The following is a 23,834-nucleotide window of genomic DNA, read 5'->3' as shown; positions in this document are numbered from 1 at the left end:
AGGCTCTTCAACAATCCCCTCCTCAGAACTCCTCAAGACAGGTGTGGTAACCACCTACTTGAAGATTCAGGATCCTTCATCCCAGAAATCTTTCAATCCCACAAGTCTCACTTGAAATGTGCCCATTAAATATTGCCATCTTCGAAGATCTGTGGCTTGGCTTGGAAGACAGTGCAACCATGGAGCAAGCTTTGAGAATCTTTTGTAAAAAAAGGATGCCAGGAGTCTTTAGCAGTCCTTCATGCCCTGAGAAATGCAAACATCCCGACTCATCTCCAATACAAGATGCGTGACATCTCATAGGGGTATGGATTACGATCATGTCGCTTCCCAGAAGGGTTGGCACTCACCACTGAGCTTTCCAAGTCTATGAAGAAAGAAAAAAAAAAGAGATTATTTGTATTATCTGTAAACACTGATCTTCATGAAGAAATACAAGGAAACATCCTTGTCACCTCCCTGGTATGATACATCTCAGGAGGAACCTGAAACATCCTACACCCACAGGAATTCTCTAGAATGATGTCTTACAGTGGACCCAAGCTCCTCTCTTCTGACTTCTCTCTGCTGTCCATACACAGTGTTGCTAGGTTTGGGCCTCAGGATTTATGGGATGGGAAGCTGTCCCATAATACAGGCTACAGGCTTTCTCATTCTGGCCCATCCAGGACCAGTCGTCAAGTAAGGTCCTTTCCTTAAATCTCTGTGGGCCATTGTTGATTTTATGACTACTTCTGAACCAGTGGGATTTCATGCCCCAACTGACTTAGAGCTGAATTAAAACCCATCAGTGGACAAAAACAACAAAAAATTCTGCCAAGGAGGTTGGATGTTTTTGGTAATTACTAATGCATGTTAAATGTGCAAATTCATGACTTTGACTATTATATTTCCCTATATGCATTTACTGTGTTTTGATCATGCCCACCCTCCCTTCTTTCCTCTCTTGCCTTCCCCTCTCTCTTCCCTTCTCTTGTCTTCCCCTTCCTTAATGGTCAGAAGTGGAATTTTCTGAAAGACTTAGGCAATTAAGATCCATCCCCAGAGGTGAGCTAGGTTAGCCCTTCCAAAGTATCTTGGTCTGTTCTGCTGCTAAAACAAAGCACCATAAACTGGGTGCCTCATAAACAAAACAAATTTACTTCTAACAATTGGGAAGGAGGGAGGGAAGTCCAAGATCAAGACTCTAGCACATGCTGTGTCAGCTGGTGAAAGGGGCTGGTGAGCTCTCCAGGTCCCTATTTAAGGCACCAGTCCTATTCTCCAGGGAGGAGCCCACATGACCTAGTCACCTCCCAAAGTCCCCATCTTCTAGTACTCTCACACTTGAAATCAGGTTCCAATTGTTTGGATTCCAAGGGGACACAAGCAGTCAGACCATAGAATGAACCATAAGTGTAACTCATATATTTGGGGTGAGAAGCAGGTATTCTTACCAAAAAAAAAAAAAAAAAAAAAAAAAAAAAAAAAAAAAAAAAAAAAAAAAATCTGGTTGTCTCACTCTAATCAGAATGGCAATTATCAAGAATACAAGCAACAATAAATGTTGGTGAGGATGTAGGGAAAAGGTACACTAATACATTGCTGGTGGGACTGCAAATTGAAAGCAGCATGGAGATTCCTAAGAAAACTTGGAATGGAACCACCATTTGACCCAGCTATTCCACTCCTCAGTTTATACACGAGGAACTTAAAATCAACATACTACAGTGATGCTGCCACATGAATGTTTATAGCAGCTCAACTCACAATAGCTAAACTCTGGAACTAACCTAGGTGCCCATCAACAGAAGAATGGATAAAGAAAATGTGGTATACACAATGGAATATTACTCAGCCACAAAGAAGAATGAAATGATGGCATTTGCAGGCAAATTGATGGAGTTGGAGAATATCATGCTAAGTGAGATAAGTCAAACTCAAAAATCCAAAGGCCAAATGTATTCTCTGATATGTGGATGCTAATTCACAGTAAGTGGGTTGGGAGGCTAGGGAAGATTAGATTTACTTTATATTAGATGGGGGGGGGAGTGAAGGGAGAGAAGGGAAGGTGTATGGGGTAGGAAGGATAGTAGAGTGAAACAGACATTATTACCTCATGTACATATATGACTGTGTGACTGATGTGATCCTACAACATGAACAATCAGAAAAATGAGAAATTATACTCCATTTATGTATATCAAAATGGATAAATGCATTCTACTGTCATGTACAACTAATTAGAACAAATTTTAAAATTTTTAAAAATTAAAAACCTGGTTGTAGTTAGGAAGGGAAGGAAAGAGTGTCAATAATGAATAGGAGACAGATAAGTGCTACCTAAGATAAGACATATAAATATCTAAAAAAAAAATAACAAAGTCCAAAGGTTAGCAGTGGATCTCTAGTGGTAAAATCAGAAATCATTATTTGATACTCTTTTTTATTTTTTACTTATTTATTTATTTATTTATTTATTTATTTGTTTTTGGTGCTGGGGATTGAACACAGGGTCTCATGCATGCTAGGCAAGTACTCTACCACCAAGCTGCATCCCCAACTCTTTTTCTTTTATTTTGAGACAGGGTCTCTCAGTTGCCCAGGCTATCCTCAAACTTGCGATCCTCCTGCCTCAGCCTTCCTGACTAGTGGGACTACAACCGTGCACACCTAGCATAAATACATCATCATTATGTGATTGGTGAAAATAGAAAGGTGCTTTTAAAACAATTTGAACATATAGTATTTGTTAAGAGTAGAACCAAGTGAACAAAAATCAAACAGAAGACAATCCTCTAAAATGCTATACTATGGTAAGGCAACAGCATCAACTCAATTACAAAGCAGAGAGCCTATTTCTTGAAGTCTTGCTAAGTGCCCAGTTGGAGTGAAGACACATTGTCCAAGAGATAGAGAAGAATTAGTCTGAGGATGTTTTAGCTTTTTCACTGCTGTGACTAAAAGACCCAACCAGAACAATTGTGGAGGAGAAAAAGTTTAAGGACTCTCAGTTTCAGAGGTCTCAGTCCATAGACAGCAGGCTCCACTCCTTGGGGCTCAGGGTGAGGCAGTGCATATGGCGGAAGAGTGTGGCAGAAGGAAGCAACTCACATGATGATCAGAAAGCAGAGGGAGAGAGTCCACCACTTGCCAAATATAGGCACATGCCCCAAAGTCACACCCCAGTGCCCCACCTCCTTCAGCCAGACCCTACCTGTCTTCAATTACCACTCAATGAATCCCACGGGTGATCAACTCAGTGATTGGGTTAAGGCTTTAGTTACCCAATCATTTCTCCTCCAAACCTTCTTTCACTGTCTTACACTTGAGCTTTTGGGGACACTGGACATCCAGACCATAACAGAGGACGTGCAAAATAAAAAACCACACAGTATGAGACTGCTCCAGAACACTGAATGTTGGTGCCACACTTGGGCGAGACAGTAGTTCAAGGGGAAGACAACCTGTAACCATGCCAGCCCACGTTTGTTAAGATTCACTCCACAGGCGTTTCCATGTTTGACTGCATTGAACACTCACAGCAGTGATACCAGTGTTGGAGCTCAGGAATAGGTTCTGGTTTCCCATTGTGGAAGATTAAACTCCCAAGAAACACAGAAAGCAAGTTTTATTTAGGAAAAGAGATAGCCACAGACTCCTCGGAAGAGAACAGGTGCCCAGAGCTGGGTGTCCACAGGAGTGGGTGTGTGTTGCTCTTTTATAGACCCCAGAAGCCCCGACCTTGTCTTTCTTCTGTGTATGTGTGTGCACACCTAAGGGCAGGAAGGAGCAGAGCATGGGAGTAATCCCTAGCAACCCATTGTTCGGGGAAGGTGCCGTCCTGGAGGTTAGTGTCAGCAACCCACTGTCCTTTCTTTGACGACCAGCCTTCATCCTCTGGGCCCATCATTCCTTACCTACACTGACTGCCTGACCTTCACCCCAGCCTCAGTTTGCTGAGAAATGTGACATGTCTGTCCACTCAGACCAGGTGGGTCTGCAGGCAGACTGCTTTTGGCAAAGAGAGCATGTCAGTACAGTGGGCTCATTTTATAGAATTATTCTCAACCTCGTGTTCCCACCATCCTGATCTCTCTGTCCCTTAACCACGTGGAGGTAGTGTTACTAGTTCCACCCAAGGAAACCGTGCTGGTGCCTGTACTCCCCTAGGGCTCCCATTCCCGTCCACATTGATCGTTTCCTTCCAGAGGCACCAACTTTTCACTGGATTTTTTTGGCAGGTGCATGGGCACAGCCCAGAATTCCTATGGCATTGACATCCCTGGGAGCTGCCCAGAACAGCATTTAGTAAATAAATACTCTAGCTTCCTCCACCCTTGAAAGGGCTAATGCAAAGGCACGTTGTATATTTGCCTGGGTCTGGGGTTCCCAGTGGCATGGAGCCACCCACAGTGATAACTGCTCCTTCACAAACCTGTGTTGGCTTCTTCTTTCTCATGTCTCACTTTTCCATTATCTTTGTGCTATAATCCAAATGTCTGTGTCCCCCAAAATTGGTATGTTGACATTCTGAACTCCAAGGTGATGGTATTTGGAAGTGAAGACTTTGGGTGGGAATTTATATAAAAGGCCCCAGAAAACTGGCCAGCCACTTTGACAATGCAAAGACACATGAAGGCACCACCTCTGAGACATCAAATCTGCCCCTATCCTGTACTTCCCAGCTCCCGGAATGGTGAGAAGTAAACGTCGGTCACTTGGAAGCCTCCTGATCTCTGGTATTTTGTGCTAGCAGCACACTAAGACTCTGCTTCCTAGGAGCCAAATATTATCTACACTCCAATCCTTGCCTCAGAATCCACTTCGGAAGGTATCCACTCAAAGGCACCTGTTTAAAAGAGAAAGTCACTGGGACCTAACAAGTCAGTAAGTTGCCCAAATCCTACTACTGTGAAGTGAATAATGCCAGTTCCCAGCCCACCAGGGACTCCACTTTATCACTCTGCTAACAGCCCCAAACAGCACTCATACCCCCGGGGGTACTTGAGAAGCTTTTAGGTTATACACAGATGGCCTGTTTTGTTTTTATTTTAATATGTATTAGAAAAGTCAGGCAATACTTCATCAAATTTGAGACACTTTCGAGTGTGACATACCAGTATTTTATATACTGCTCAGAAAAAAAAAAAAAAAGAATACTGCCATCACCCAAGGTTTTCTCATTTCTGAACATCCCTATTTAATTCCTACTGAAAGAACTCTGTTTGGCTTCTTTAGACATAGAATGTTAAAGTAGATTACACATAAGCATACATAAAAGGGAATACATGTGCAAATTTAATTGGCTAAAATATTCCTTACATTTCTTTACAATCAAGCGTTCAATTCTGAACCACTGTTGAACTCCAGGACAACAGTGCCCATGTTGCTGGCTGCGTCACCCATCACAAGGGGGAAGCTGCACTTATTCAAGAGTGCCCTCCGCTGCCTTCAGGATTTTCACCCACTTTGCAACATCCATTCTTCAAGTTTTTATCTGCTGCCTTCTTCTTCTCACCAGAAGGTGTCAGGCAATGACAACTATGTCCTGATTGCCGCCTGGTCAACAGAAAGTGCAAGGACGGGAACTGGCGTCCCTTGTGAGGCTCATCATGATTTCAGAGACTTTGACAGAGTGGAAAAATGCGTATTGTGTATCTAAGGAAAAACAGGCACGCGAGTGGCACATCAAATCTGTGACAGTATTGCTTAAGGTGGGACGAGAGCTGTGTGTAAGCTTTGAAAATGTGAGTTAACTTAGGGGAAGTTTTTAAATAAAAAATTGTGCAGGCAATACATTGAAATGTCAAAAGTTATAAAAATAGCCAATAACTGACCTTTGAGAAACCCAGCATTATATCATGCCCCTGAAGAAGATGGAGACGTGTGCAGTCACATGCAGAAGTCTCTGTAGCCAGCAATGACTGAACATAACATACCATTCACATGCACTCATAATATGGACCCATCCAGAGCTCTCAACAATTGTACTTATGGCATGAAAGCAGCTTTAAATTACTACTAAGGATGGATGGAGGTGGTGTGGTGGTGCACACTATAATCACATCAAATAGAGAAGCTGAAGCAGGAGGATCACAAGTTCAAGGTCAGGCTGAGCAACTTAGTAAGATCCTCTCTCAAAATTAAAATAAATAAATAAAATAAGTCTGAGGATGTAGCTCAGTGGTAGAGCACTCCCCTATGTTCAATCCCCAGTACCAAAATATAAAAAAGATTGGAATTTGGGCATGTGATTGAGGAACATACCACCCAATGAACAGAATCAAAACAACTTAATAGACCCCTCTCGGTTGAAGATGAAATGAGAATCAGTGTTTGTAAATAAAGAACAACGACTGGCAGCATTTATTTAAAGTCAAGTTTACACTTCAGTTGGACATATTTTTATGTCCTTACAGCCTCTTTCACTGGTGGTTGCTAAGATTAAATTTCATCTCTGAAGGAGACTTTTATACCATGCTTGCCAGCAAAGAACATAGCTTTATACTTTCATATGACAGATGTTTCCATGAAAGGACTCACTCAGACTAATAAATAGTTACACTCATTATCCTTAATAATCAAACTCAGACAGAGCCCCAATTAAGGAATTCTCTCATACTGGTCCCCTTAAGACATTATTAACTCAAGTTCAGAAACTATATCAGACATATGTTCAAATTGAAATCTGAATAGAGCAACCACCAAAATGCAAGATTGTTCAAATCTACCTCTGCTTGAAAGAGGTAAGAGACTGTGAAAGAAAATGAATCAGACAATGTGTGAATGTTCCATCTGCCGTGTCTGTTAATGTCTACTACCTAGGGCTAATTAAAGGAAACTAAAGGACAGGGGGGAAAATAATCAGGTGGCATGCCTCCCTATTTTAGATAGGTCAAGTGTTGTGAACTTCTCATGGCTCTTAGATGAAATAGAAACTTCACATTTTTGAAAGTATTCTGATGGGTATTTAAAAGATTTATTCCCATCCAGTCTTGGTGGCAAAGACCTATAATCCCAGAGGCTCAGGAAGCTGAGCCAGGAGGATTTCAAGTTCAAAGCCAGGCTCAGCAATTTAGCAAGGCCCTATGCAACTCAGCAAGACCCTGTCTCTAAGTAAAATCTAAAAATGGACTGGGGATGTGGCACAGTGGTTAAGCATCCCCAGGGTTCAATCCTGGTACAAAAAAAAAAAGATTTCTCCCCCCTCCTGCCAACTGATGGTAGGAAACCCAAGGCATGGGATTGTTGGGTTGTAAAATTTAGATTTTTCTATCTCTTTCTCCACCCCAAAAGGGGTAGAAAGGCTGAAAGGAGAAAATTTCTCTATCAGAAACCGTCCCTGTCTCCCTCCTGACTTCCCTTTCACAGTGCTTACCTTTTCTTTCTCTTCTATCTAATCCAATTAAAGTTTGGCTACTCAAATGCAAGACAATACACAGGAAGATTTCAGAACCAAATTCCAGATTGCAAACCTTTTGTTACTCGGCATGGCACAGGTCCAAAGAACTAGGTGTCCTTTTATAACAGCTGTACGGAAGGACAGAAGGATGCACTCCACGCCACCTGTAACACACAGAAGACTGGAGCTCCCTGGATGCAGCACGCAGGTTGCTCTTTTGGCCCCGTCTTTGGATACCAGTGTCCAGATTTTTCTTTGTGGGTTTTTTTATTTTTTATTTTATTTTTTTTTTTGGTGGTGCTGGGGATTGAACCCAGGGCCTTGTGCTTGCAAGGCAAGCACTCTACCAACTGAGCTATCTCCCCAGCTCTTTGTGGATTTTAACAGTGGTCCACTTTATGCTTGAGTATAACTCTTGCTGCTCTGCCACTGCCACTTATTTTTTACAAGAACATGTTTCTTTCTCTTCTCTCCCTGCTTCTCCCTCATCTCTCCCCATGCCTAATCTCAGGGGAAACAGGGTTACCTTTCTTTCTATCTTAGGCAGAGGTATCTGTCCCTGAGTTCACACCCACCATAGGAACAAAGTAATCCAGACTTTGGGGATGGCACCAGATCTCAGAAATGACCATCTCCCAAATTAACAAGTGAATGACAACTCTGACAGAGAACATGGGGAATGTAGCCTTTGAGTCCCTCTTTAAAAGCTCCCTGTTCCTGCTGATGGGCAGAATCACAGCCTCTGGGACAGGGGTCCCCTGTGTTTCTCCTTTGCTAGCAAAGCAATAAAATTTCATTTTCCTTTTCCTCAAACACCGTGTCCTCATTATTAGATTGGCATCAAGGACAAGGACCAAGCTTTGGGCAACATTAGGGAGGAACCACCTTCAAGGTTTCAATGGAAATTACCTCTCTATCTGAAGTATGAGTGGCAAAGATTTTTCACCAGCCATAAAGAATAATAAAATTATGGCATTTGCAGGCAAATGGAAGAAATTGGAGAATATCATGCTAAGTGAGATAAGCCAATCTCAAAAAACCAAAGGACAAATGATCTCTCTGATAAGCGGATGATGACACAATGTGGGGTGGGAGGGGGGCAAGAATGGAGGAAGGAGGGACTGTATAGAGGGAAAAGAGGGGTGGGAGGGGCGGGGGGAAGGGAAAATAACAGAATGAATCAAACACCATTACCCTATGTAGATGTATGGTTACACAAATGGTATGCCTCTGCTTCATGTACAGAGAAACAAGTTGTACCCCATTTGTTTACAATAAAAAAATAAAAATTAAAAATAAATTTATAAAAAGGTTTCAATGGCGCATTGAGGGGATCATACTGCAGCTGGTCTCCCATAGGCACCACATCCTTGTTTAGTTTCCCACTACCCTATCCTCTTTTCCTCATTCCCTTCTGAGAGTGTGCCTTCAAATTTCTGAGTTTCTGCTTTTAGGAAACTCAGCCTAAGATATTACCACTTGCCCTCGTCTGCCCTTCCTTTTCTTCTCTTCAAGAAGAGCCTTAGCTCAAGGCCTGTTCCACTCCTCATTAAGCTGCGCCTGAAGCTAGACCCTGCCCTGGAGTTTTCTCCGTTAAGTAAGCTACTGCATTCTTTTTAATGTGACCTAGTTTGGTTTGGGGTTTGTGTTGCTTATAAACTACAGTCTGTCAGAAGCCATTCAGGGCACAATTATTACCTGGTTCCTCTATTCTTTATTCTGTGAATTTTTTAAAATTTATTTTTATTTTAAAGAAATGGGATACATCTTGTTTCTCTGTAAATGAAGTAGAGGCATACCATTTGTGTAATTATACATTTACCTATGGAAATAGTTTTTGATTCATTCTGTTATTTTTCCTCCCCCCCACCCTTCCCACCCCTCTTTTCCCTCTATACAGTCCATCCTTCCTCCATTCTTCCGCCTCGACCCTCCATTATGTGTCATCATCCACTTATCAGCAAGGTCATTCGTCCTTTGGATTTTTGAGATTGGCTTATCTCACTTAGCATGATAGTCTCCAATTTCATCCATTTGCCTGCAAATGCCATAATTTTATTATTCTTTATGACTGAGTAATATTCCATTGTATATGTATACCACAGTTTCTTTATCCATTCATCAATTGAAGGGCATCTAGGTTGGTTCCACAATCTGGCTATTGTGAATTGAGCAGCTATGAACATTGATGTGGCTGTATCTCTGTAGTATGCTGATTTTAAGTCCTTTGGGTATAGGCCAAGGAATGGGATAGCTGGGTTAAATGATGGTTCCATTCCAAGTTTTCTAAGGAATCTCCACATTGCTTTCCAGAGTGGCTGCACTAATTTGCAACCCCACCAGCAATGTATAAGTGTACCTTTTCCCCACATCCTCACCAACACCTGTTGTTGCTTGTATTCTTGATAATCACCATTCTAATTGGGGTGAGATAGAATCTTAGGGTAGTTTTGATTTGCATTTCTCTTATTACTAGAGATGTTGAACATTTTTTCATATATCTGTTGATTGCTTGTGCATCTTCTGTGAAGTGTCTGTTCATTTCCTTAGCCCATTTGTCGATTGGATTATTTGTATTCTTGGTGTAGAGTTTTTTGAGTTCTTTATAGATTCTGGAAATTAGTGCTCTATCTGAAGTATGAGTGGCAAAGATATTCTCCCACTCTGTAGGCTCTTTCTTCACATTGCTGATAGTTTCCTTTGCTGAGAGAAAGCTTTTTAGTTTGAATCCATCCCAGTTATTGATTCTTGCTTTTATTTCTTGTGCTATGGGAGTCCTGTTAAGGAAGTCTGCTCCTAAGCCGACATGTTGAAGATTTGGACCTACTTTTTCTTCTATAAGATGCAGGGTCTCTGGTCAGTTTAGTCTGTAAATATTTATCAAGCATCTACTGTGTTCCAAGAACTATGTTAGGATCTGTGAGTATAAAGAAGGAAAAGACAGCCCTTGACCTCATGAAACTTTCTTAATAATGCAGACTAATAAGTGATGGAAACAGTAGTGCTGTGGGAACACAGAGACGAGGGGCAGAGGGTAGAGATGCCTGTCAGGGAATATTTCCTGGAGCTGCCAGGTAACAGTGGTCCACTTTATGCTTTGAATATAGCCCTGGCTGCTCAGCCACTGTGACTTATTTTTAAAATGGACATGTTTCTTTCTCTTCCTCTCTCTCTTTCTTTCTCTGTTCCTCCCTCAGCTCTCCACATGCCTAATCTCAGGGGAAACAGGACTGCCTTTCTTGCCCATCCTAGGCAGAGGTATCTGTCCCTGAGTTCACACCCACCATAGGAACAAAGTAATCCAGACTTTGGGGATGGCACCAGATCTCAGAAATGACCATCTCCCAAATTAACAAGTGAATGACAACTCCGACAGAGAACATGGGGAATGTAGCCTTTGAGTCCCTCTTTAAAAGCTCCCTGTTCCTGCTGATGGGCAGAATCACAGCCTCCGGGACAGGGGTTCCCTGTGTTTCTCCTTTGCTAGTTTCTCCTTCTTTTTCCTTTTCCTCAAATCCATGTCCTTCTTATTAGATTGGCATCAAGGACAAGGACCAGGTTGTTTTCAAGATGGCGGCCTAGAGGGTGGCTGCATTACGTGTTGCTCCAGAACTCAGGATTCAAGAGAGGAGATATTGAGACGCTTGGGACCAACTCAAAGTAGCCGGGTGACTCTCACCCCCTGGGGGGGCATCCCGGATGGGACGGGGGTCCCGGAACGCAGGAAACTGTGAAGTAGAACTGCCGGCGAGACGCCCCTCCCCCCGCTGGAGCGCCATAGAGGAGGCCGCTCGGCACAGCGCTGGGACTCGGAGCAGCCACTGGGGCTCGGGCGGCTGCCCGGGGGAGGAGTGGCGGGGAGAACTGTGTGGACTCAGGACACCGGGGCCTGCCCTGAGGAGGAGGAGAGGAGCGTGGCCACTTGGATTCGGAGAGACTGCGCCAGAGCTGCAGGCGGTTGCCAGAGGAGAAGCCGCGCGGCGAGCTGTTTGGAATCAGAACGACGCTTCTGAACCCCGGGGCCTGCCCTGAGGACAAGGAGGAAGAGGAGCGGCCGCTTGGATTCGGGTGACTATACGGGAACTACAGGCGGTTGCCAGAGAAGGGGCTGCGTGGCGAGCTGTTTGGACTCTGACCACTTCTGAACCCCGGGGCCTGCCCGGAGGAGTAGGAGAAGGAGGAGAAGGAGCGCGGCGGGTCCTTTGGACTCGCAGTGACTGCATTAGCGCTCCAGGCGGCTGCTCAGAGGAGAAGGCGAGTGGTGAGTTGTTTGGTCTTAAAGTGACAGCTCCTGAACACAGGGGGGCTGCCTGGAGGAGAAGCGTGGTGGGACGCTTGGTCTTGAGGGACCACACCAGAGCTCCGGGCGGTTGCCCAGAGGACCCGTGCAGCGGGTCACGTGGATTCAGAGCCACTCAGAGGGACTGCTCCTGAACACCCGGGGGGTTATCTGGAGAAGGAGGAGGAACGGGCAGGGTCACTTCGACTCGGAGTGATTGATTGCCCCGGGCTACGGGTGGTTGGTGGGAGGAGGAGGCACGAAGTGAGTTTCTTGGACTCCTAGTGACCGCACCGGCATACTGGGCGGCTGTCTGGAGGAAGAGGCCTGTGGCGGGTCTCTGGGACTCAGAGCAATTGTTCGGGGCCACAGGTGGCTGCTCAGAGGAGGGGCCACGCAGCCAGGCGATTAGGTGCAGAACAGGGTCCCAGGATCTAGGAGGCTTCTGGGTGGAAGAGCCGCACAGAGACAGGCTTAGGGCGGAGCGAAGGTTCCAGGCCTATGGGCAAATTCTCTGAGGAGGGGCAGCCTAAGGAGATTCATCTGCGAAGGGTGAGGCGCCCAGGCCCAGGAGGTAGGGCCGGGCCCCTGGAAACTTTGCAGAGGAAGGCAGCCCAGCCCAGGCAGTAGCTGTAAATTGAGGGGAACCTCTAGGAGGAAACTGACCAGCGAGACCTCCCCACCGGGTGAGTCTTCCCTGCTGGGTGAGGTTTCCCACAAGGACGGTAAAACCAGAGACTCAGGCCCAAACAGGCCTTGCCTCAGCCCACAGCCTAGGTCCCCTTTGGATGACCATTGGTCAACAAGTGGAGGCACCTCTGCCCACTAGCAGGGAATATACCCCACCTGAAGGCCACCACTCCTAGAGAGGCAGCTTCCTTGTGGAGCACCGCATTATCAACCTCCTCCAAGACTTCAGCCTACTGAAGGCTAAGAGGGGATATATATAGAAATCTTCAGGGTCATTGTAAATCAACAGAGGAAATCTGCAATATCTCAGCGGTCCACTGATATCTGAACAACATGAGAAAACAAGGAAAGAAAATGCTGCAAACAAATCTAGATGTTACATCAATAAAACCCAATGACAGCATGGCAGAAGAAATGACAGAAAAGGAGTTCAGAATGTACATAATTAAAATGATCAGAGAAGCAAACGAGGAGATGAAAGAGCAAATGCAAGCATTGAATGATGAGATGAAAGAGCAAATGCAAGCATTGATTGATCGCACCAATCGACAGTTAAAAGAGCAAATACAGGAAGCAAAAGATCATTTCAATAAAGAGTTAGAGATATTGAAAAAAAAACAAACAGAAATCCTTGACATGAAGGAAACAATAAACCAAATTAAGAACTCCATAGAAAGCATATCCAATAGGATAGAACACCTGGAAGACAGAACCTCAGACATTGAAGACAAAATATTTAACCTTGAAAACAAAGCTGAACAAACAGAGAAGATGGTAAGAAATCATGAACAGAATCTACAAGAACTATGGGATATCATGAAAAGGCCAAATTTAAGAATTATTGGGATTGAGGAAGGCCTAGAGAAACAAGCCAAAGGAATGAACAACCTATTCAATGAAATACTATCAGAAAATTTCCCAAATCTGAAGAATGAAATGGAAAATCAAGTTCAAGAGGCTTACAGGACTCCAAATACACAAAATTACAACAGACCCACACCAAGGCACATTATAATGAAAATACCTAACATACAAAATAAAGACAGAATTTTAAAGGCTGTGAGAGAAAAGAACCAAATTGCATTCAGGGGGAAACCAATACGCATATCAGCAGATTTTTCAATCCAGACCCTAAAAGCTAGAAGGTCCTGGAACAACATTTTTCAAGCCCTGAAAGAAAATGGATGCCAACCAAGAATCTTATACCCAGCAAAACTTACCTTCAAATTTGACGATGAAATAAAATCCTTCCATGATAAACAAAAGCTAAAAGAATTTACAAAAAGAAAGCCAGCATTACAGAACATTCTCAACAAAATATTCCATGAGGAAGAGATGAAAAACAAAGAAGCAAATCAGCAAAGGGAGGAATTATCCTAAAGGAATTGTCAAATAAAGGAGGAAACAAGATGTGTCAAACAAATAAATAAACAAAATTTTAAAAATGAACCAAATGACCGGGAAACCAAATCATTTCTCTATAATAACCCTGAATGTTAATGGCCTGAATTCATCAATCAAAAGACATAGACTGGCAGACTGGATTAAAAAGAAAGATCCAACAATATGTTGCCTGCAAGAGACTCACCTCATAGAAAAAGATACCCATAGATTAAAGGTGAAAGGATGGGGAAAAACATACCATGCACATGGACTCAGCAAAAAAGCTGGAGTATCCATCCTCATTTCCGATAATGTGGACTTCAAGCCAAAGTTAGTCAGAAGGGATAAAGAAGGTCATTTCATACTGCTTAAGGGAAGCATAAATCAGCAAGATATAACAATCATAAACATCTATGCCCCAAACAGTGGCTCATCTATGTATGTCAAACAAATCCTTCTCAATTTCAGAAACCAAATAGACCACAACACAATAATACTAGGTGATTTTAACACGCCGCTCTCACCACTGGACAGATCTTCCAGACAAAAATTGAGCAAAGAAACCATAGATCTCAACAACACAATCAATAATTTAGACTTAACGGACATATATAGAATATTCCATCCAACCAAGAGTGAATACACTTTCTTCTCAGCAGCACATGGATCCTTCTCTAAAATAGACCATATATTATGCCACAAAGCTAATGTTAGCAAATACAAGAAGATAGAGACACTAGCATGTATTCTATCAGATCATAATGGATTGAAGTTAGAAATAAATGAAAGAGTAAAACACAGAAACTATTCCAACATCTGGAGATTAAACAATATGCTATTATATGATGAATGGATAACAGAAGATATTAGGAAGGAAATTAAAAAATTCTTAGAGGTAAATGAGAACAAAGAAACATCATATCAAAATCTCTGGGACACTATGAAAGCAGTACTTAGAGGGAAATTTATTTCATGGAGCGCATTTAATAAAAGAAGTAAAACTCAACAAATAAACAACCTAACATTACAGCTCAAAGCCTTAGAAAAAGAAGAACAGAACAGCACCAAAAGTAGTAGAAGACAGGAAATAGTTAAACTCAGAGCTGAAATCAATGAAATTGAAACAAAAGAAACAATACAAAAAATTGACAAAATAAATAGTTGGTTCTTCGAAAAAATAAACAAAATTGATAAACCTTTAGCCACACTAACAAAGAGAAGACGAGAGAAAACCCAAATCACTAAAATTCGGAATGAACAAGGAAATATCACAACAGACAGGATGGAAATACAAAACATAATTAGAAGCTATTTTGAAAATCTATACTCCAACAAAATAGAAAATTTCAAAGACATCAACAGGTTTCTAGAGACATATGAATTGCCTAAACTGAACGAGGAGGACATAAACAATTTAAATAGACCAATTTCAAGTACTGAAATAGAAGAAGTCATCAAAAGCCTACCAACAAAGAAAAGTCCGGGACCAGATGGGTTCTCAGCCGAGTTCTACAAAACCTTTAAGGAAGAGCTCATTCCAATACTTCTCAAAGTATTCCATAAAATAGAAGAGGAGGGAACCCTCACAAACTCATTCTATGAAGCCAATATCACACTGATACCTAAACCAGACAGAGACTCATCAAGGAAAGAAAATTTCAGACCAATATCCTTAATGAACATCGACCCAAAAATTCTCAACAAAATTTTAGCAAATCGCATACAAAAACATATTAAAAAGATAGTGCACCATGATCAAGTGGGTTTCATCCCAGGGATGCAAGGTTGGTTCAACATCAGGAAATCAATAAACGTAATTCACCATATTAATAGACTTAAAGTCAAGAATCACATGATTATTTCAATAGATGCAGAAAAAGCATTTGATAAAATACAGCACCCCTTCATGCTCAAAACACTAGAAAAAATAGGGATAGTGGGAACATTCCTTAATATTGTAAAGGCCATTTATGCTAAGCCCATGGCTAATATCATTCTAAATGGTGAAAAACTGAAAGCATTCCCCCTAAAAACTGGAACAAGGCAGGGATGCCCTCTTTCACCACTTCTATTCAACATCGTTCTTGAGACTCTGGCCAGAGCAATTAGACAAACCAAAGAAATTAAAGGGATACGAATTGGGAAAGAAGAACTCAAACTATCCCTGTTCGCTGATGACATGATTATATATTTAGAGGAACCTGGAAATTCCACCAGAAAACTCTTAGAACTCATAAGTGATTTCAGTAAAGTAGCAGGTTACAAGATCAATGCCCATAAATCCAACGCATTTTTATACATAAGTGATGAATCTTCAGAAAGAGAAATTAGGAAAACTACCCCATTCACAATAGCCTCGAAAAAAATAAAATACTTGGGAATCAATCTCACAAAAGAGGTGAAAGACCTCTATAATGAGAACTATACAACACTAAAGAAAGAAATTAAAGAACACCTTAGAAGATGGAAAGATCTTCCATGTTCTTGGATAGGAAGAATTAATATTGTCAAAATGGCCATACTACCTAAAGTGCTATACAAATTCAATGCAATTCCAATTAAAATCCCAATGACGTACCTTACAGAAATAGAGCAAGCAATTATGAAATTCATCTGGAAGAATAAGAAACCCAGAATAGCTAAAGCAATCCTTAGCAGGAAGAGTGAAACAGGGGGTATTGCAATACCAGATCTTCAACTCTACTACAAAGCAATAGTAACAAAAACGGCATGGTATTGGTACCAAAATAGAAAGGTAGATCAATGGTACAGAATAGAGGACACGGCCACAAACCCAAATAAATACAATTTTCTCATACTAGACAAAGGGGCCAAAAATATGCAATGGAGAAAAGATAGCCTCTTCAACAAATGGTGCTGGGAGAATTGGAAATCCATATGCAACAGAATGAAACTAAACCCATATCTCTCACCATGCACGAAACTCAACTCAAAATGGATTAAGGACCTCGGAATCAGACCAGAGACCCTGCAGATTATAGAAGAAAAAGTAGGTCCAAATCTTCACCTTGTTGGTCTAGGACCAGACTTCCTTAACAGGACTCCCATTGCACAAGAAATAAAAGCTAGAATCAACCACTGGGATAGATTCAAACTAAAAAGCTTTCTCTCAGCAAAGGAAACTATCAGCAATGCGAAGAAAGAGCCTACAGAGTGGGAGAATATCTTTGCCAATCATACTTCAGATAGAGCACTAATCTCCAGAATCTATAAAGAACTCAAAAAACTCTACTCCAAGAATTCAAACAGTCCAGTCAACAAATGGGCTAAGGAAATGAATAGACACTTCACAGAAGAAGATCTACAAGCAATCAACAAACATATGGAAAAATGTTCAACATCTCTAGTAATAAGAGAAATGCAAATCAAAACCACCCTAAGATTCCATCTCACCCCAATTAGAATGGCGATTATCAAGAATACGAGCAACAACAGGTGTTGGCGAGGATGTGGGGAGAAAGGTACACTCATACACTGCTGGTGGGGCTGCAAATTAGTGCAGCCACTATGGAAAGCAGTGTGGAGATTCCTTAGAAAACTTGGAATGGAACCACCATTTGACCCAGCTATCCCACTCCTTGGCCTATACCCAAAGGACTTAAAATCTGCATACTACAGAAATACAGCCACATCAATGTTCATAGCTGCTCAATTCACAATAGCCAGACTGTGGAACCAACCTAGATGCCCTTCAATTGATGAGTGGATAAAGAAACTGTGGTATATATATACTATGGAATATTACTCAGCCATAAAGAATGATAAAATTATGACATTTGCAGGCAAATGGATGAAATTGGAGAATATCATGCTAAGTGAGATAAGCCAATCTCAAAAAGCCAAAGGACGAATGATATCGCTAATAAGTGGAGGTTGACACATAATGGGGGGGAGGGAAGGGTTAGAGTTAGGGTTAGGGAGGGGGGCAAGTATGGAGGAAGGAACTACTGTATAGAGGGTAAAGAGGGGTGGGAGGGGTGGGGGGAAGGGAAAAAAATAACAGAATGAATCAAACAACATTGCTCTATGTAAATTTATGATTACACAAATGGTATGCCTTTACGCCATGTACAAACAGAGAAACAACATGTATCCCATTTGTTTACAATAAAAAAAAAAAAAAACAAAAAAGGACAAGGACCAAGCTTTGGGCAACACCAATATCTGCCCTAAAACTTGAAGGAAAGCAGAATCATGGAGGAGAAAAGTATCCCAGGTAGAGGGACTGATGTACAAGTGAGCAAAGGTGAGCGAAAGCATGGGACATCTGGGGGAATCCAGGAACATCAGAGGGTCCCTTGCCTTGCCTCTGATGTGCCTCAGAGTCTGTGGAAAGCTGCTTGGCCCACACATGGGATTAGTGGGATGTTTGGCGGAGGGGGCAGTGCAGCCCACTCCTGAGGAAAACAGGATGGGGCAGTGGAAGACTAAGCAGGGACGTGGGAGACCGGCTGCAGCATGAGCCCATCGTGCTTTAGAATTGCTCTCTGAAGCTGGGTCCTCCTTAAGGCAAGGAGAAGAGCTCGGCATACAGTCCAGCTCAAGGTCCAGGCCTCCAGCCAACAGAAACAGAACAGTAGAAATCTTGCCCCAATCCTATTTCTTGGAGCAATTCTGAGAGGACTTGCTAATAGATCCTCCATGGTCTCCAGTGAACTGAGGTCAGTCATCACCACAGTATCCAGCTCAGTAACAAACCCAGCACTGCCTTTTTCCTTTGCATTCACCTGATTTCATGACTCTATCCCATAGGACCACCTACCAAATTACCACCTCCTGAATTCACATCTCAGACTGTGGTCTCTAGAGAACCTAAGCTAAGATAGCCATCTGACTTTATTCCAAAGGAGTGGGGAGCCAAGAAAGGAACTTGAGTGAGAGTTGGATGTAATCATTCCTATGCTTTAAAAAAAATCTATCCAGGCTGCCCTGCAGAAGATGAGTCTGAGCAAGAGATGGAGAGGGACTGGACTAATAGAAATACATGTCCAAGATTGGTGAGGTAAAGTGGATTTCCCGTCCCTCTCGTCTCCTGATGCCTATGTGACCCAGTTCAATTTCTACCCCACCCTTATCTTGCCTGTCTTCGAGGACAGGATGTCTGCAGGCCAGAAGTTCCTCTTCAGGTGGGCTGGCCTAAAGCAGCTTGATCTAAGATAGCCGCCAGAGTGACGCCAGACAACCCCTGACTGCATTATCATCCCACCCGCATGCTGAATGCACTCAGCCCAGCGCCATGACAGTTGATGATTGCCATGGCAACAATCAGAAAGGACCTCAAAAGGAGCAAAGAGGGGCAACTCCAAATTCCTGAAAGTATCCACCCATTCCCAGAAATACATGCATCTTCTTCCCCTCAATCCGCCTTCTCCTCCCTCTGGTTTTTCTCACCCTATAACTATAGCTTCTTAATCTCGGGGGTCCAGAAGCCCATCTGTGACCTTCTCTCCCTGCTTCTCCCATTCTTGACCAAGAACAAATCTTCCTTCACTACTCGATTGACCCTCAGTTTTGTCAATTATTGGTTCCATACTTCCAAGAGGCAAAAAGGACTCAGTTTGGGGTCAAGAATTGGTAACAAAATGAACAAAACATGACGATTGACTGGATGAGGGAGGGGGAGGAATAAAGAATGGAAGCTGGAAAAGAAGCAAATGATTATAAAGAGACCCTCACCAGCAGTTTTGTACCCTCAAGAATAATCACCAGGTTCCCAGTCCTCAAGATTTCCTTTATTCATTTATTCAAGCACTTTTCTTCTATATGCCAAGTTGTAACAGATACCATTTAATTCTGTAGTATCCACAATGGTATAATAGGTGCCATAACATGTGCACACGCATGCACACGCACATACTCACACACAAGTATGTGTGTACAAATATGGTCCCTGCAGTATAGTAGTTTACAGTCTAGAGGAGAAAAGGCACAACTATAATAAACAAACAAGCGAAACTAAATAATGTTACAAGATAATATATAAATATTACTGGAGGGTGGGAAAGTTTTTCCTCTACCCTCTTAAATTTGTGACCGGGGCCTGCAAATTAAAGTAATGGACAGATTAGCAAGAGAAGAGAATTTATTTAATTACAAATGTGTGCACAGGAATTGTCAAAGAAATGTGACTCAAGGAGGCAGTTAGAATTGGGACAGAGGGGTACCTCTGAGAGAATAAATGACTTCCCAGAAGTGGAAAGAAAGGCACTTATGGCAAAAAATAAATGACTTCTTGGAAAGATAAATGGACCCTTAGGAGACTAGATGGGACATATGATAGTTTTGTGACAATGTCAGTTTGGGTGTGATGCCAATTTCTCTCCAAGAAGAGATCAGAGGTGCTCCTGGAGACCAGCTACTTGGAAGGGGATTTATAACAACTGTGCTCTTGTGGGAAACTCTGCTTTTAGGCAGATAAGGGATTTCAGAGACTTCAATGTCTTTAGCTTGAAATAGGTTTTATGCCACACCAAACTCCTCCAATACGTAAGTTCTGAGGTGGCTGCACAGAGCAGAAAGTGGTCATATGGACTGAGTTTTAGGGTGTAAGTAAATATTAATTAACAGTTTATGTACTTATTAAATCTTGTTCTGTACCAAGCAGAGCATTTATTTTATGTGCTATATTATTTAATGCAATGGGCATTATTCAGCCCCCATTTTTTTTTTTTTTTTTTTTTTTTTTGTGGTGAGGAATAATTCCAAGGAGAGAATTGGTAAAAATGTGTGCAGGAGCACAGGCCTGCAGTGAATGAAGGAGTAGAGTCTGGGGAGAGTAAAGGAATTATGCCAGGGAATACGTGGGGGTAACCTCAGAGGGAGACCAGGCAGCCAGGCAAGGTAGAGTCCACCATGCTTGGCTAGCGTTAGGATGAGATGGCATATGGAAAAAGAAAGACATTATATATTCTTAGGGCAATGGAAGCTTATAAAATTCATTTATAAACAATAGTTCCAGGAGCTTCATGCCAAGTACACTGAATGAGGCGCAGTTACTCAGGAGACTATTAAGAAATTAAACATGGAGTGATGACAACCTTGCACTGTCTGCATTGGAAAATGGAAGAAAACTGTAGATATAAAAGAAGAAACAAAGTGGGCCTGTAGTTCCAGCTACATGGGAGGCTGAGGCAGGAGGATGACTCAAGTCCAGGAATTTGAGAGTTCGAGATCATCTGGGGCAACATAGCAAGACCATGTCTCACAAAAGGAAAACAAGAAAAGGAAATCTCTAGGTTTGGATCAAGAGTGTTAGAAGGATGGCACACTTACTGTAATGGAGAATGCGGGGTCTTGGACAGGTGCAGAGAAGGCCAGAGCATGGCTCCAGAAGAATCTCCCAGGATTCCTGAGGACAGGGACAATTTTTGCTCACTTCCATCCTCAGAGTGGTGAAATCTGTTGTCCTGAGAACCTGCGGACAGAGGCACGAATTTACGAGGGATGATAAACAAAGACCAACCAACCATATTCCCCTGTTTGCCCTCAACTACAGGGTAGGAACTGATAGGAGTCAGGTGGTAGAGGCATATCTGGAATCGGAAAGTTTATTTCCAATTTTTGGCTTCTATACTGAACCACTTTTATAATTTAGGTAAGTCAATTATTTCTAAATTTCAGCTTCTTCCTCTGTAAAAAGAGAAAAACAACACCCGCCCTCTTTCAACAGAATGCCTACTCCTGAGCATTGGCTGGGCCCACCTACCGAGTACTTTAATCATGGGCATAGAAGTGATTCTGCCCCCATGGGGAGCTATCACTGTCTTCTCTCCTCTCCTCCCTTTCCCTCTCTGGGTTCTCTTTCTCTCCCCAGCCCTCTTTCCTGGATATTTTCCAGTAATAATGTGTTTGTTAACTGGAATTGTGGCCCAATCTTCCCCTTAAAGGACAAAAGTGCTTCTCTGTTCCACTTACCCCCTGTGTAAACAGAGAGCCAACAGGAGCGTGATGAACCTCGGAATGAACACGGGGATTTACTAGGCTTGACTTCCCACTTCACTACACCAAATAAGCCTGTTCAGAGTAGAGCATCATCACGGAACAGTCAGACACTTACTTATAAAGTGCTCCGTTTGTGTTTTAACTTAACTCTTCTCTCTCTCTCCCTCTCTCTCTCTCTCTCTCTCTCTCACCCCCTCTCTCTCTCCCTTTTTCCTTTTTTTAATGAAAGGGAGTGTGCCTTATTTCCTGCAAATCACTCCACCTTGATCAAATTCTTGGAGGAAAGAGACTCTGCCTTCCTCACTCGTGAGTCTTTCCAGGCTCCTAATGCAGTTGTCTACTCAGAATAAGCATTAGGTTGGCATGCATTTAGAGCAGGAATAAATCTTTAAAAGAATGAAACTCATTACCATTTTATCATTAATATACTTTTATTTGTGAAAAAATAAGTACTTAAAAACAGAAATACCCCTGGGCGCGGTGGTGCATGCCTGTAATCCCAGTGGCTCAGGAGGCTGAGATAGGAGGATCCAGAGTTCAAAGTCAGCCTCAGCAACAGTATGGTGCTAAGCGACTCAGTGAAACCCTGTCTCTAAGTAAAATACAAGATAGGGTTGGGGATGTGGCTCAGTGGTTGAGTGCTCCAGCATTCCCCCCACACCCCCCCCAAAAAAACCACAAAAATACCACTGACTCTTTTCCTTCCATCCTACACTTAACGGCTTTTAATTACATCCTTAACAAATGTCCTTCACAAGTACAATGACATGTGCTGCAGAACATGTTGACATGGATCATTTCTATGGGAATTGCCTTCCAAGGACAACGTAGAAACTACTGACGGGCTACGTCATTTCTTTCCTTGTCCTCCCCCCCCCCCCCCCCCGGGCCTCCCCTACATCACTGTCTGTGCCTGAAATTCTATATGGGAGACCCATTTCTTCGAGTCTGTAGTATTTATTTACTCTGTGGATATTTATTAAGCACCTACTGTGACTGTGTTAGAAACACAAAGGCAAACAAGACAGGGTCCCTGCCCTCAAGAGTCTTAAAACTCGTAAAAAATACTGTTGAGAAGGAAATTCTGCTGAGAAGAGTCTCATGCTGAGCTCCTCAAGGACACCCTGTCATTTTCTTTCTGTTTGTGAAAGCCATGAAACTTCCTGTGGTGACCCAGTGAACTTTCTCAGGATCCTTGTACATGTGGTGTGAGTTCTGAAACACTAGACAGCACAACTGGAGTCTTACACCAAGCAATGGACTTCCCTTGATTTGGAATATGAAGAAGGCAAAGCGTGGTTGAACCTGTCCCTCACAACATAAAATACTGTTTTGTTGTACTATGTTCATATAACCTGTATGAAGTAACAAAACATAGCTCAATAATTAAATATAAAACAGCACAAACAACTGCAATCCATGTCGTTTGAGTGACTTTCTGTCTCCTGCACACGTTTGTCCTGTTTTTGTTCATTTGGAAACTCCCAAGTCTTTCCTGATCAGGTAATTCTTCCCCTCGCCCTCATTTGATCTTTGACACCTGGCACTAGCTATGCTGTGCTTTTCTGTCTGCTTCCCTGGCCTCAAATGCCTCATGCTGCTACCCCACCTGCCTAATTGCTTTATTGATTTGTTTCTAACTATAGTATAGAAGGTCCATTCCTACTGAGAACCGCTGCTTGCCCCAGGGCTACTTCAAGTGGCTCCGGTTACGGAGCAAAACCGCTACTTCTTTCCAAGCAGCTCCACTTACGGAGGAAAACCGCAGCTTCTTTGCTCGGCTTGCTCCAAGCGGTTCTGCATGGCTTCTTGCTCTTTTTGCTTACCTAAAACCGCCGTTTCTCCCGCTTACGGCCCGACCAGCAGAACAGAAGACACGTACACTTCAAAGGTTCATGAAGCAGCTTCCCCTTTATTCAAATAACACCCTCAATATATAAGCAGTCTCGTGCATAAGCAATTGTAACCAGATATGTCCATCTAATCCTGCTAAAGGTCAAGTGATCACTCGCTGGAGCATACATGTAAAGTATATCTGTCCACGTGCTAGGCAGCTGAACTGATTATAATACAGCCAATTGTAAATGCATTCTGCCTTTCTCCATGCATAATCAGAACGCCGTTTGCTCTCTGCCA

General features: G+C 42.6%; 1 protein-coding gene across 1 annotated transcript in view; it reads right to left on the bottom strand.

The window, feature by feature from the left end:
* Nucleotides 1–273: 273 nt before the first annotated feature.
* The window catches only part of LOC306657023 (uncharacterized protein), a 41,188-nt gene continuing 17,627 nt past the window's right edge, over nucleotides 274–23,834 (bottom strand). Inside the window, exons 5-7 of the mRNA XM_079132680.1 lie at nucleotides 21,672–21,770; nucleotides 21,030–21,171; nucleotides 274–367 (exon numbers count right to left, since the gene is read on the bottom strand). Coding sequence (XP_078988806.1) covers nucleotides 319–367; nucleotides 21,030–21,171; nucleotides 21,672–21,770 — 290 coding nt within the window. The 3' untranslated portion in view covers nucleotides 274–318. The remainder of the gene's footprint in view (nucleotides 368–21,029; nucleotides 21,172–21,671; nucleotides 21,771–23,834) is intronic.

The sequence above is a fragment of the Sciurus vulgaris genome (assembly GCF_902686455.1).
Source record: "Sciurus vulgaris genome assembly, chromosome: 1".
Classification (NCBI taxonomy): domain Eukaryota; kingdom Metazoa; phylum Chordata; class Mammalia; order Rodentia; family Sciuridae; genus Sciurus; species Sciurus vulgaris.
This window is presented reverse-complemented; position numbering and strand designations above follow the sequence as displayed.